We start from the raw sequence: 12,172 nt of genomic DNA, 5'->3' as shown, positions 1-12,172 counted from the left end.
CCTGCCTTGACAGGGGGTTGGACGGGATGCTCCAGAGGTCCCTTCCCACCCTAACAATTCTGTGATCCTGTGTGAATAAGGAGTTATAACTCAGTTCCTGCTGAAGCTCTCTACAAGAGCAAAAGCCTGCCTGGAAAGCATTACTTTCCCAGCAAAGAAGCATCCTCATCAGGGCAGTCAGAACTGCCTTTCTTAACAGCCACGATGGAAGAATTTTTATTTTTTCTCCTGTACAGAAATTGTAAACATGTTGTGGAGTTACTTCTCCGCTCCCATAAACGTCTCTCGGTTTATTTCCCATGCATGTCATGGTGCAGTCCCTTTATGAGCAGTGCGGAATAACCGCATAAGCCTCACCCCGCATCTCAGAAAGTTCTGCTTCCGCATGAGCATTTCTGTGGCCTATTAAATTCATGTGCACATTTCTTCCAGACAATCGGGCTCAAAATGCAAAGATGATTTATGAGGATTCCATTTTCAAACAGCTATGTTTTAGAGCAATGTTTCAATAAATATACCAAGAAATTTTAGAGGAACAAATCATTCATTATTCATGTATGCAAGTAAAAAAAAAAAAGTCTCTGTTTTCAAAGCCTGACAGTCACTGCAGAGGAGAGGGCTGTGCAGTCCAGTGCTGTCTTCCTTGTCAGCAAAGGGAAGCAGGGACCCAGCCATCTGCATGCCACGCATGCAATTAGCAAAGATCTCCTCATCAAACAGAAATGTGTACAGGATGCTTGGGAGATTGGACAGGACAGTCATTAAGTAAATTAAGTTTCTGGAAATCCAGAAACACGAGTAGTGAAAAACAGCAGCCAGTCCCAAATTCTCCATGTCTCTTGAGAAGACTGAATGTCATACAAAAGAAATACAAGGAGAATTAAGTGTCCACCTTGGGCACTACCAGTGTCTTGCATAACCTCTGCTATTGGGGTTTCAGCCCTATGACACCCCAAGAGTGGATTTCTGCAAACATTATACAAGCAAGACAAGGTTTATAGAAAGAGGTAATGCCTTTTATTAGACCATGGATGGCAAAATGAGACAGGGTTTCAAGTACATAAAATTATCTTTCTTCAGTGGAATAGACTTCAGTTCTTCAAAAAAACCCCAAAGAATTCAAGGTCAAATACAGCTTGGAGTCAATTGCTCAGAGCTGAATTAGATGCGTGTCACATAATTTTGGAAGTAGAGGTCATTGTTTCCTGCAGACTAGAATGGATGTTAATAGGAAGCTACAGGGAGATGATAAACTCCTTGGAATATCCTTGGGGCAAAAGAAAAATAGGCAGTTTATAGCCTGTGGAACACAAAAGGACTAGTAAAAGGAGGAGAGGGAGGGAAAGATCTGTGCAAGAACACCAATACTGAGTCTGTGGTTTTGATACCCAGTCCGTGCATCCACAGACCTTGCTGTGCTAACAGAGCAGCCCAACAGAGCCAGACCTTCTCCTGCTTCATGCATGTGCCTGCCTGGATGGAAACCAGCAGTCACTGAACAAAGCCAGGTACATTCACAAGACAGTGGGGCACACCTTGCAAAGATGCTGGTTTGAAGGACTGAAGATTTGCTCAAGAAACACGTTGCAACAAGCAGGGTGTTTGCACAATCTTTGCTTTAAGGAGTTTCTGTATGGTCCTGTGTGGTCCGTGGTGACTTGGGCTGCGTATTAGGAGAAGTCTGCATAAAGGCAGCACACACAGATTTGTCTTTATCTCTGTCTTTGCAATTTTTAGAAACATTGGTGTAAGTCCATATCTACATTGAGACTTCACTGATTTTTTTTCTCTGTTCCTCCTACAGTCTTTCAGAACTCTACATTTCCCCACCATAAGGGAATTCCCAACTGTAAAACAAACCCAGAGCCACTCTGGTGCCCCATCCACATTCCCACTGAGGCCTGTGATGATGCTGGAGACATGGCAGAGCACAAGGCCACGAGAGCCAGCCCCAGGCTGTAGCTGGTAGCACTGGGGCAGAGCAGCCTTCGCACATCACGAGCCTGCTGCCGGGGCAGGAGAAGAGCAGCAGCCCCACAGACAGCAGGGGGTCTTCACTGGTGCCACCTGATGGGTTTGTGTGCCCAGCAGCTCTCCGGGGCAGGAGGAGAGGCCTGGCCAAGGTGAACGCGGTGCCGCTGCAATAGAGCATACGAGGAGTGTGCTTTGTGGTAGTATTTATTTAGGAACCGTGAGTAACTACAGCCGTAGCAGTCTCATCTTTGCAATTCTGATGGTTTAACAAACAGGGAGAACATCAGCATATTTTTATTAAGGTACAAAATACACCCCGTTGTTGCCTAAAACATTAAAAAAAAAAAAGTGAGGAAAGCTCTGTATGCTCTAAATCAGATTCAAAACCTTTCTGTATAAGGAATTGTGGCAATATTGTGTTTAGTATAACAAGAGGTTTTTATCGAAAAGAAAAGACATGCTGGCAATCTGAATTTAGCAACAAAGAGTAAAGCAGTTACAAACCATCGTGTCATCCACATTAGTTGAGCTTTGAATGTAGAAGAGCAAATCATATGAAACACATACGCAACTAGGTAATATCAAACAACCTAAGGTTGTTAATGTACACACCTGTATTAAAGTACACTGACTACTTAATGGTGAGGATTTAAGGTAATGTCTTTTTTTAAAAGAGGTAACCTTTGAAATGCAAATGGTTGCACTTTACACACAAAAAGTGGAAAAGAAAAAGAATCACTTTTGGAATGATACATAGATATAAGACACACTGGTTTTGGATTATGCATAATCACCTTGCAGCCTCTGATATTACCTTTGAACAACAACAAAAAAAATTTAAAAAGTGCCAATACTGTGAAAGGAAAGCAAAGTTACTAAGTCTGAGTGCATTAACCATTTCTGAGAAAAAAATGGGGTTTGGATTATTTGTTTTGTTTTTCTGCATTTTTAAAAAACGCAACAGCCTTACTGGTGCAGGTTCAAGACAAAAACAAGACAGTCAAGCTCATAAGGTAGAAATAGGTCCTATATAGGTTAAGATTCTTTGGAAATTGCTAAGAATAGAGGAGTTTGTAATCCAGGCTATTTTTTTTGGCTACTCGAAAAATCTGTGGGAGTTTCCAGCTTATCATCAGTTGAAATCTGTTTTGCAATTGCCAAATAAATGCAAGTAAAACTTTAACTAACCAGGGATTCCATTCACACACATGCACAGAGAAATCACTGATTGTGCAATAACCTGTTTTTCACAGCAGCATATATATGAATCATAAGTCTTTATTAGACTGACCAGAAACACAGAAAATATTCTCAGTCTTTGTGTTTTCAGTCTGTTTCTTAAGTAGGCAGCTGCAACTGCACTGAAGTGACAGGCTCCATAAGGGAAAGATGACAAAGTGGGACCAGCTGGCTAAAAGCAAGATCAGGAGTATCTCAGGAAACCACCTGGATGTTTAATGTTAGCCAGTAATACAAGGGCACTAACAGCTCACTGACAGAGGCAGTAAACGTGTCTGAAGTTTGCACTGTGAGACTCTGCTTAAAGCAAATGAGAAATGAACCTTGCCAACGTACAAATTGCAGTGCTGGCTGTGTCAAACCTTCCCTTACAGAAGATACAGCCCAGGGAGTGGCCTATTCCTTAGGACTGGAGAGATTCACTGCATGTCTGGCCAACGATTCCTTTAAAGTAGATCTCGGGGAGCCAACTTAGCTGCAGTTTTGGCTGAGAAAAGTGATGATGAAGAGCAATAAGCTCAGTAAAAAGACTATTTTTCTTTAAGATGTTCAGACTATAACTTGATTTCCATACATATGATTTTAAAAGTAGTCTGGGCAACGTAGTTGATGGCTTGCTTAAAGTCAATCCAATCATGCTAGCAACTTAAAAATGCCTGCTGGTTTGAAGTAATGCCCATACATAAAGCTAACAGGTATCAACTGATCATGCTGAAATAACAACCCCCCAAAGACCTACGTTTCACACAAGGTGCTTTTGATAACTTGGTTTTCTGAGCCTTATAAGGAGAGTCTTTAAATATATTTTTTCTTTTTTTTTTAGCCTTGTTTCATTCTTCCTCCTCTTCATCTTCTTCTTCTCCTTCTCCCTCTCCTTCTTTTCCCATTGTTTCCACAAGGAGCTCTGCGGTGCACGTGGCTTCCCCAAGGCTGTTAACAGCTTTGCAGGTGTATTTGGCATCATCGTCCCCACATACTTCAGAAATAGTCAAAGAACAGTTCCCTTCCTCATCATAATCTATCTGGAAGTGACGGGACTCCTTGACAGGCTGATCATCCTTGAACCACATCACCTCAGGGTCGGGATAGCCTGGAAGAGCGGAGAGAGAACAGCGACTGCAATAAACGAGCATTAACTCAGCGCTAATTACCTTACGCTCTAATTCCTGAGTATGGACGTGCCATTGTGTTGATAGAAAAATATTTCTTTGAGTTCTATGTAAAATAAATGTAGATGATGTGAAGCTCTTTTACTTCACATCTACCTGAAACAATTTTTTATGTATAGCAAATACTGCAAGTGAGCGCTGCGGTACTCGCTGGATTCCTCCTTCCAGTCCTTTAGCAGTGCCTGCAGACAGCTTTTTGTGTGCTGTAGCCATCAGCCAGCGGGGGACGCCTGACAGTGCATCTGAGGCTCACGTTACACTGCAGCTTCTCTGGAAACAACAGCTCCCAACACTGAGATTTAGAATTTCAATGTATAGCCTATCCTGTGCATTGCAGTCTCATTTTCTGTTTGTTAGGGTAAGTGAGGAAGTCTAAGAAAAGCATTTTGATTGGACATCTCAACAGGAGTTTCAAGCCTTTTGTGAAGGAAACAGCTCTGCTAAGCCTCCAGAGCAGCACTGTACAATGCCTGCTGCAGAACAATCCCTTATACAGTACTCTTGGCTGCTGTAACAAATTGAAGGTTTGTGGTCTCAGCCAAGTTCTGGACTGTGATGGGAGGATAACTTCCCACTGAGCAGAAATAAAGTGCAGGAATCCCTAATACTCAGCAAACATTACAGCAATACACTGCAAAGTTTGGAATGTCAGTTGTGGTACATCCATCTGTTTTATTCCATGCAGTACCCCTCACACTGAGCATCCATCAGCAATAATAATCCATCCTCACATCTCCACTGTGAGGTAGGAAACAGGCAGGGAAAGTTTGGGAGCACAGAAACAAACAAGGAGAAGGTCCATGAGGCAGTTTCTGAACCTCATTTTAAGATTATAAATTAACTTGTACACATGCAGGATGGTACTGATTCTACCCATTTTGTTTTCACAGCTCTTCTTTCCAAATTTCTAGTTTTCATTCACAGCTGAGATACACAAGGTTCAACCTCATTGCAGTAGAAGTGCCAGTGGTCTTGGCCTTCAGACTTTTGGGCTGACCAAGCCCATGGTCCTTAAGTATCTTCCCATAAACTTACACTTTGCATATTCCAGTCTGAATTTTCTTTCTTGAACTCTTAAGTTAAAAAACCCCAATCATTTATTTTCTAGATGTGACTCATGTGACCAGCACAAGAATATTATCTTTACTTCTCATGAATATACTGTTAAGGACTTGTTTGCCTTTAATAAAATGTACATATAGCTTAAAGTTATCTTGAGGTGACCTGAAACTGGTCTGTCATTTTAGACAGCTGACCTCCTAACTAATTCTTGGTCTCTGGATAGCACTCTCTAAGAGTATACTCTTGGAATTTATGGTTCTACTTTGCATCTTGCTTTTACTGTTTCTGCCCTCAAAAATCATATGACAGTTCCCACTTGCTATTCTAAATTAGCGATTCACACGTGGACTCCTGGAGACTTCTGTTCTATGGCAAGCACAGAACAAGCTCCAAATAATTTCTATTATTGCAACATATTTGTGCTGTGATGTGCAGATATTGGTAAAGCAAAATGGCACCAACTCAACAACAATACAGAAGAAAAAATTGAAAAAGTGAAACAACTGCCCAGTGCAGAAAGCTGACAAAAGGAGAAAGAAAGAAACAGACATGCTTATTCAAAGTACCTTCAATTTTGCAGTCAAATCTAGCAGCACTTCCTTCCACAACTTCCATGTCAAGGATTTTTTTAGTAAAATATGGCTTTACGTGGGGCTTTTCTTCAGCCACTTCTTCAAGGAAAGCATCTGGAGGAGAGCAAAGAGGTAGTGAACAATTTTACAGGGTGTGTTCTCAAAAGATGTATTTTAGTTTCTAATTACCAGATGGTAATGAAAGCATCTTCTATTTCACTTAATTCTGTCAGACTAATGGGATAGCAAGGATGTTGGCTGCTTAACTTTGTGCCAATCTTTTGCAGCTGGATGAGGATTCAGGCCATAAATAGAAAGAAATGGGCATGCAGGGCCACCAACCTACGAATCCTATTTTCCCCTTGAATTTGTTTCTAACCAAACCTGGACTTTTGCTAGTCAGAGGGATAAACCAGCTCCACTCATATCAGGACCACAGTCTGTGGATTTGTCAAAATTACTTGCTTGATTTTCAGTAGTGTCAAACATTTGCACCTCTGACTGTTGCACACCACAAATCCACATTTCATCTGTCTGAGGAGCATGGTTAATGCAGGGTCTGTGCCATGGCTACAGCAAGTGTTAATACTTTATTGCTTGCTTGCTTGCATGAGAAGGGAATACATCAATGTCATCTTTGTATAAACATGCATTCCCAAACTCGGAGAAAGTGCAGCTGACAAATCTGCTTTAATTCTTTGGCTTTAAAAAGAAAAGAGTTTACTGCCTGTGCTTATACTGTGGCATTTTGAGTAGCAGGACAATATAAGAATAGTGAATTTTTGACAGATTTCTTTAAAAAATAGGAAGATGAAAACAGAGAGAGAGAGAGCACAGGAATATCCAACTTGATGATTGGTCTCTAGCAATTCGCTAAAAGTTTTAGTAAGACTGATTCAGAGACAGGTAAAAATATGGGGCAGAAAAATTCCTTACCTTCATTCTCTGCTTTGTCGGCATTTATAGGGCTGGTAGGCGAGCTCCCAGAGGCTTTCCTCCCACTCATACCAGAAATCATTGCCATGGACGACAGTCTTCCTATTGCTCGGACAGCATGGCCTGTTTTCTAAGACATAACAGAAAAGGCTTCTGATCAATCCAATCCAACAGGCATGTGATTTTCTGCAACAGTTGTGCTTCGGACAAATTATCTGGGATCTCTGCAAACCTCACTGGAATTGGTGGACAAACTGCTTATATATAGCTCTGTTGTTCTAGGAGAGACAGAGCAGGCTGGACTGAATTACCAAATTTAGTTGCAGATATAAACTTCCCCTGATGAACTCATACCTAAATGAATGTCTCTGTTAGCTGCGGATAAAAAGCACAGTGTGAGAGGAGGCCAGCAGAGAAGCCCTGTCCTGTGTAACTGGAGCTGAACTCTGGTGGGGGACGCCTCTCTCCACAGCCTTCTGGGCTGGGCTGAATTTCATCCAATATGGATAATGAGCTGATATGAAATGAATGAGAAACCACCATCTGCATGATGGCAGCAGACCTCTGACAGGATCGAGGATCAACCACCAGGCTACTAAAATATGCTCAAACTATGAGGGCTGTAGTACGGACACTTGTATTGCATGAGCTTCAAGAAATACATACAGCAGAACGTAAGAGGGAATATAAGATAGATTTACATAAATTAATATTTTGTAGGCTACTCAAAAGGATCCAGGATTTCACACAGCAACTCCTGTAGCTATCAGTGTGGCACAGATGGACATGCTACTCCAGTTCCAGCATTAGGAAAAAAGAAGATATGGAGACTGAATATGTTAAAGGAAATTATTAAACAAATCTGATTGAATCCATGGGAAGCTTGGGGTTCCAACAGGACAGAACTCTTGGCTTAGTAGAATGAAACTGCCATAAAATAAGGTACCTTTAGGGAGGCTAGGCAGATCAGTTTTACCTGAAATGTTCAGGTTTGTTAAGAATTACACAATCCTCCAGCCCTCAGTGGCATGGAGAGGGCAGGGAAGAGAGAGAGGCATACCCCGAGAAGAGTGGGAAAAACTATACTTGAGCTCATATGCCTTTTAGTAGCCTGAAATGGGATCATCCTGTGTAATCCACATGCAGCTGTGCACCCTCCTACTGCCCAGCTGCAGGAACCAGACCTGCTCTCCTGCATTCCCACCCTGGCCATGCCAGAGCTTTTGACAGCAGCAGAAACCTCCTGGTGTGACATGTTCCCCAGAATCATAAATATTAAAAATAAAGAGACTTATTAGCATATCCAGCCCAATTTCATGTCCTCTTCATTACCTGCCATTTTCTTCTGGCCATATATTTCTTCATCCTATCTTTGGAAAGTTTTTTGGCTTCCATGTTTTTGGTGTCTTTTTGCAGCCAGGGATGCTGAAGACATTGAGTACAATTTAAGCGACTCCTGTTTTTGTATAAAAAGACCAGTCAGTGTTGCTAATAGCAAAAGAGCAACCTACCTGCTGTAACATTATTTTGTGCTCTCTTTACTGGGAGCTGATTTTTCTGTTTCCTAAATTTAGCAACAAAGATCACATGGCTCTGCTTTCCCAGCCATTCTAACTTCTTAAACTCACTTTCACAATTTCTGTAGATCTTTTTGATAGAAAACTGTGTATTTTTAAGTGTTAATAAAACATTATAAAACAAAAGCCATGTTTTAGGCATGGAACACATACAGCAGAGCCACAGTGGCAATGATTCAGCTGCTTCATGCTGGCAGAGCTTCGCCCCAGATCTCATTTCCTTTACTTACAGAGATTCCCCATCCCACCACTTAATAACCTCCTGAACATCTAATGAAACAGAAATGTCCTAATCTCTTGCCACACCCATTCTTCACTTTGCTCAGGCTGCACAGATAAATAACCCTCTGTTCTCCATCCATTCAATTGCAAACTCATTGGAAGATGTACGTTTCCTTTCCTTGGTTTGTTCAGACACTTCTGCAAACAGGGCTTCCAACGCTGATTTTGTTTTCCTTGCCCAATTACTACATTTATAGGGAAGCTGCCTACTCAGAGCTGCCACACTTAAAAGCGACACACGGCAAAACTGCAAGCCATTCAGAGCAAGACAGAACGTGTCATGCAGAAATGCGTGTCACGAAACAGTGGCGATCACAGTGGCCGCATAAAAGCCCCGGGTGCCCCTTGCCCGAGGGGAGGGAAGAGCACAAAGAGCCGGCGATTGAAGCAAACGCTCCATTCAGCCCCTGCACCCTGCGAGCGAAATAAAGAGCGCTGCACACGCAGAGCCGGGCGGGCACGCACAGCTCCTTATAAAGTATGGCCAGAGGTGCCGCGGCCTTGTGGAGATTCACAGGGGGGAAACACGGATGGCAGCTTCAGCTAAATGCAAACACAGAACGTGCAGCAAGTCCAGCAGCTTTACTTCATGTCTTTCTTTAGTAGATTGCTGATAAAGTCCTTGGCATCGTCAGAGATTTCATCAAAAGCCTCATCGTCGAAGTCCCACGTTGCTGAGGTGACATTGGCAAGGGTTTCGTTGTCGTTGTCTCCCATGAAAGGAGAAAGTCCGCTGACCCTGGGGACGGAACAGACAGACACAGAACAAACCACGTCAATTTGCAAATTACCGGAGGAGCAAGTTAAAATCGCGTGTGACATCATCCACGCTCTGCAGTTCTTTATCAATACAGGCTCGCTTCAAAAACTAAATTAAATAAAAAAGAACTCAAAACTAACTACAGATAGCCTTAAGGGAAGGAAACTAGAATTTTGCCAGCAAAAATGAAAGGCACATTTTACTAGTTTTTTTTCTCTTTTCCCGAGGCATTTTTGAGGAGAATTAGAATTAGGTGAAATTGGAGCAAAGTAGTTTGTTAAACGACTTGTCTAGTTCTGCATAACTAATACTGAATTTTTCACACCAAATTCAGTGGAATATCTTTTTTTTTTCCCCTGGCACTTCCTCAGAATCACAGAATTGTTAGGGTTGGAAGGGACCTCTGAAGATCATCTACTTTCAGGGTGATTTTACTGCCTTTACTGTAAAACCAAGGGGTTTTTTGTAGATTTTATTCCATTTACTCCTGCAGAGAGAGCCCCAGAAGAAAGATGCATGATGAAATAATGAAATCCACAGGGCTATTTTGTAAACAAACCCACCCTGAGTTATACAGACAGATGAAACAGTGCTGCATCACTGCAGGCTGTGGAGTTATGCAGATGCATCCACAAGTAATTTGGTCTTTACATTCTCCATCAGTCACGATGATGCGTGAAATGGAAATAATGCCCTCCTATAACCTAAGCTGAGCTTCCAAGGCTTTTATACATATAACTGATAAATTGCCAGTGAAAGGCAATTACAGAACATCATGGTGTCACTTTTGCAGTCTCTTTTTCCAGCTGAGCATTATCCTTTATTACACTGTGCATCTGGATACTTTTGATGCCTGTATATATTACCTTTTCAGCAAAAAACTTAGAGGTGAAAGGTTGCTTATTCCTTAGAACTACAAGTTATTCACTTTTCCAGGTCCTCCTGCCATGCAATTTACAGAATAACCTATTCTTCATGAATTTTTACAGACTTTATTTGATTTCTCAGTACAATTGTGTTAACCAGTTACATTTCACAGTACTACTCCTTTTTTTTAAATATAGAAAAGTAACTAACTTATTAGGGTTCTGAAAACACTACATGGATATAATACTATATGGATATCATGATGCCACTGAATATCACAGAACAGACTGGTTAAAAAAAAGATTGCAGTCAAATAAAGTGAGCTATTAGATTAATAATATTAGAATATCTCCTCCTTCAAAGTTATTTTGTTTCTTTTTTGTATCTAATTACATTCAAAATCTGATTTGGAATTTGTTCCTAAGCATTTCATTTTATAAGCAGAGCAGAAACACACACTCTTTGAAGTCTCACACAGAGCAGACACTAAATCTTTTACCATTTCTGGAAGTTGTGTGCAGTACAGCAGAGTCTAGAATCTTACGTGTATACTTCTGAAACTTCTTAGTAATAATACATGAGCTGAAGATAAAAGGTTTGTTTATTCTCAGGCAGAACAAGGTAAATCAGAACAGAATGTATTTGCTGTCTTACTTTCCATTATATGTGGTGCACTCGAATGCAGCAGTGAATCCCAACTTTGTGAACGTGTAAGGTGGCATAAACCCATTTATGAAGATATAACAGGCACAAGTTATCAAAAGCTGAAAGATGAACGTACCAAAAATGCTCCCATAAAGCAACTTTAGCACGACTGCTCCCTGTGTTTGACACTTGCTTTGCTGGAGGAGAGAAGGTTTGTGCCTGACCCTGTCAGCACTGCAGAGCTGGCACAGCTGCAGGCAGAGCAAGGCTCTGCTCTGTCCGCACGCCCTCCAGCCCTCATGGCCCCAAGCATCCATGAGGCTGGGGAATCTCTGTCCTGGAACCCACAAAGCATTCCTGCAGGGCCTTAAACCCATCTCCTCTCCGACAGCTAAACATTTTCTTAGTTATGCCGATGTCAGTGTTCTCCATAATGTTTTAGAAAGTGAAAAAATCTCTTGCAGACTGCAGTTGTGATTTTGGCTTCCACATACTGACTGCCGGGTTGTCTCTTTTTTACCTTGTAGTAAGAACAACAGTCTCAGCCAAGCCAGCGGCTTATGCCATGACAGGTCTGTGAGTATTCCTTTAGCTCATTGTCAAAAGAGGAGATGCACATTTTCTCTTCATCCAGTTAAGCTTCCAGACGACATGCTTGGGCAGCTGGAGCAATACCAATCCCATTTCCCTTCAATACTTGATCAAAGTATGTCAGAGGTGACCTCTGCACAGTATTACCACAAATAGTGTTGTGCAGCTCTTGCACTATATTAGACAAGATTAAAGCTGCAGTATTGAGAGATGAAATGCATACTAAAAAACCTGCTATAGGTACAGAGACATTGCTTCATGTGGAAACATCATTGCTCCATGGTGCCGTAAGAGGCAGTGCTTATACTGCATGTCCCACATAGCTTTTGAAGGGTGAGGACAAATTAAAGAGTGAGAAGTTAGAGAAGGAAAAAAATTTTGTGATTGTTGTTGGTTTTGGGTTTTGTTTTTTTTCTTTTTTGGTTGGTTGATTTTGGTTTTGGTTTTTTTGTGTCTGTGCATGTATTTGGTTTTTTTTAAATTTTAGAGTTGTACGAC

General features: G+C 41.5%; 1 protein-coding gene across 4 annotated transcripts in view; it reads right to left on the bottom strand.

Moving 5' to 3' along the window:
- Positions 1 to 2,160: 2,160 nt before the first annotated feature.
- The window catches only part of MYLK (myosin light chain kinase), a 195,708-nt gene continuing 185,696 nt past the window's right edge, over positions 2,161 to 12,172 (bottom strand). For 3 of the 4 annotated variants that reach the window (XM_010407059.4, XM_010407062.4, XM_010407061.3), the window contains 5 exons: positions 9,398 to 9,550; positions 8,285 to 8,408; positions 6,953 to 7,082; positions 6,011 to 6,130; positions 2,161 to 4,303 (listed from right to left, as the gene is read on the bottom strand). In XM_010407059.4, coding sequence (XP_010405361.3) covers positions 4,044 to 4,303; positions 6,011 to 6,130; positions 6,953 to 7,082; positions 8,285 to 8,408; positions 9,398 to 9,550 — 787 coding nt within the window. In that variant the 3' untranslated portion in view covers positions 2,161 to 4,043. Of the gene's footprint in view, positions 4,304 to 6,010; positions 6,131 to 6,952; positions 7,083 to 7,306; positions 7,391 to 8,284; positions 8,409 to 9,397; positions 9,551 to 12,172 lie in introns of those variants that run through there. The other variant, XM_010407064.2, reaches the window with a different exon arrangement.

This window comes from Corvus cornix, chromosome 7 (assembly GCF_000738735.6).
Source record: "Corvus cornix cornix isolate S_Up_H32 chromosome 7, ASM73873v5, whole genome shotgun sequence".
Lineage (NCBI taxonomy): Eukaryota > Metazoa > Chordata > Aves > Passeriformes > Corvidae > Corvus > Corvus cornix.
Note: the sequence above shows the minus strand (reverse complement) of the source record. Positions and strands in the feature narration are given on the sequence as shown.